General features: G+C 58.7%; 1 protein-coding gene across 1 annotated transcript; it reads right to left on the minus strand.

Annotated features, from left to right (window-relative positions):
• LOC124671996 (splicing factor YJU2-like) lies at positions 1–867 on the minus strand. The gene has a single exon (XM_047208304.1). It carries the CDS (start codon positions 865–867, stop codon positions 1–3), a length of 867 nt encoding a protein of 288 aa, XP_047064260.1.
• Between the last annotated feature and the right edge of the window lie 460 nt (positions 868–1,327).

Genomic DNA, 1,327 nt, shown 5'->3' on the forward strand with positions numbered 1-1,327 from the left:
CTAGTCGCTGTCGTCTTTGTAGCTGCAGCCGAGCAACCGAAGAGCATTATTATCCCTGTCGATATTCGACTTGCCCTTGGCTTCCATAGTCGTGCCCGTGAATCCTTCCGACGAAACAGCCGGGGCGGCTTTTCGCTGTTTCTTATGTGCTGGGCAATCGGCCTCCGTGGTCGTGAGTCTGGCCATTAACTCCTCAAAGAAATCATCCTCCTCCTCATCCTCCTCGTCTTCCTGGATCCGAAAAACGAAGTCTTTCGAGCTGCGGAACTTGGTAGAGCTGATCAGCTTCTCGTCCTCCTCCTCCAGCTCTTGCAATGTCTTACGGTCTTCAGCAACACGGTGGTGGCTCAGCGATTCAAGCAGCTGCTCCTGCGATACCCGGGCGTGCCTGGACCTGAGCGACCGCATCTCCTCCTGCGCCGCGTCCGCGGCCATCTCGCGCACGCCGTCGCGCGCCCGGCTCTCCAGTGCCATCATGGCGTCCTCGCCTTCCCGCCTGCCCTTGGCAGCAGCCTCGTCGTCCTCAACGGCGGCGCCGCGCCGCGTCTCGAAGCCGCCCGACTCGACCACGTAGCCCGAGTTCTTGGGGTCCGTCTTGAACGCGATCTCCGCGGAGCAGCGCGTGCACCGGATGTAGAACCTGTAGACCGGGATGGCGCCCAGGTACCTCTCGCCGGGGACGTCCTCCTTCCGGGAGTTGAACTTGGTGCCCGGGGCGAGGTGCTCGCCGCAGGTGGCGCAGCGGACGCGCATGGGGAGCATCATGCGCACCGTCGCCTGCTGGTTCTTCGGCGGACGCCGCGAAGGGAGCTTCGACGGGTCGAAGTCCGGCGGGTAGTACTTGTTCGTCGGCTTGCGCTCGCCCATCTCGCGCTCGCCGTGCCGAGATTGGCGGAACCCTAGGTGATCGAGGCGGTTTATCGAGCAGAAGATGGATTGGTTTGAGTTCGTGCGGACCACGCCGTTCCGATCCGTTCCAGAGTCCAACTGCGACTGGATTGTTGGTGGTCAAATTCAAGCCCAACCAGTCCTAAGTTGGGCCAAGCAGCACGCCTTATCTGGTGGGCTAAAGCCTACTTAGCTCAACTATTTTTCCTTCAGAAATATTACGGCCACGTTGCTCCAGGCTCGAGCCAAAGGGGCCTTTCGGTCCAGCCTAGAGATAAAGGTCACCCTTCACACTTCTAGTCTAGTTACTAATTAATTTTACGGGCGACCTTAGTTAGCGGTCGACCGCTATCTTTAGCTGAAGCAATCGATTTCCAACATTCCCGAGAAGGAAATTGGGATCGATCTCTTCTTTTCCATTTTCGAGGCAGCCGATATT

This window comes from Lolium rigidum, chromosome 7, assembly GCF_022539505.1.
Source record: "Lolium rigidum isolate FL_2022 chromosome 7, APGP_CSIRO_Lrig_0.1, whole genome shotgun sequence".
In the NCBI taxonomy this organism is placed as follows: Eukaryota; Viridiplantae; Streptophyta; class Magnoliopsida; order Poales; family Poaceae; genus Lolium; species Lolium rigidum.

Excerpts from the sequence above, each read along its gene's own strand:
- LOC124671996 (XM_047208304.1), bottom strand. The coding sequence starts at position 867 with ATGGGCGAGCGCAAGCCGACGAACAAGTACTACCCGCCGGACTTCGAC.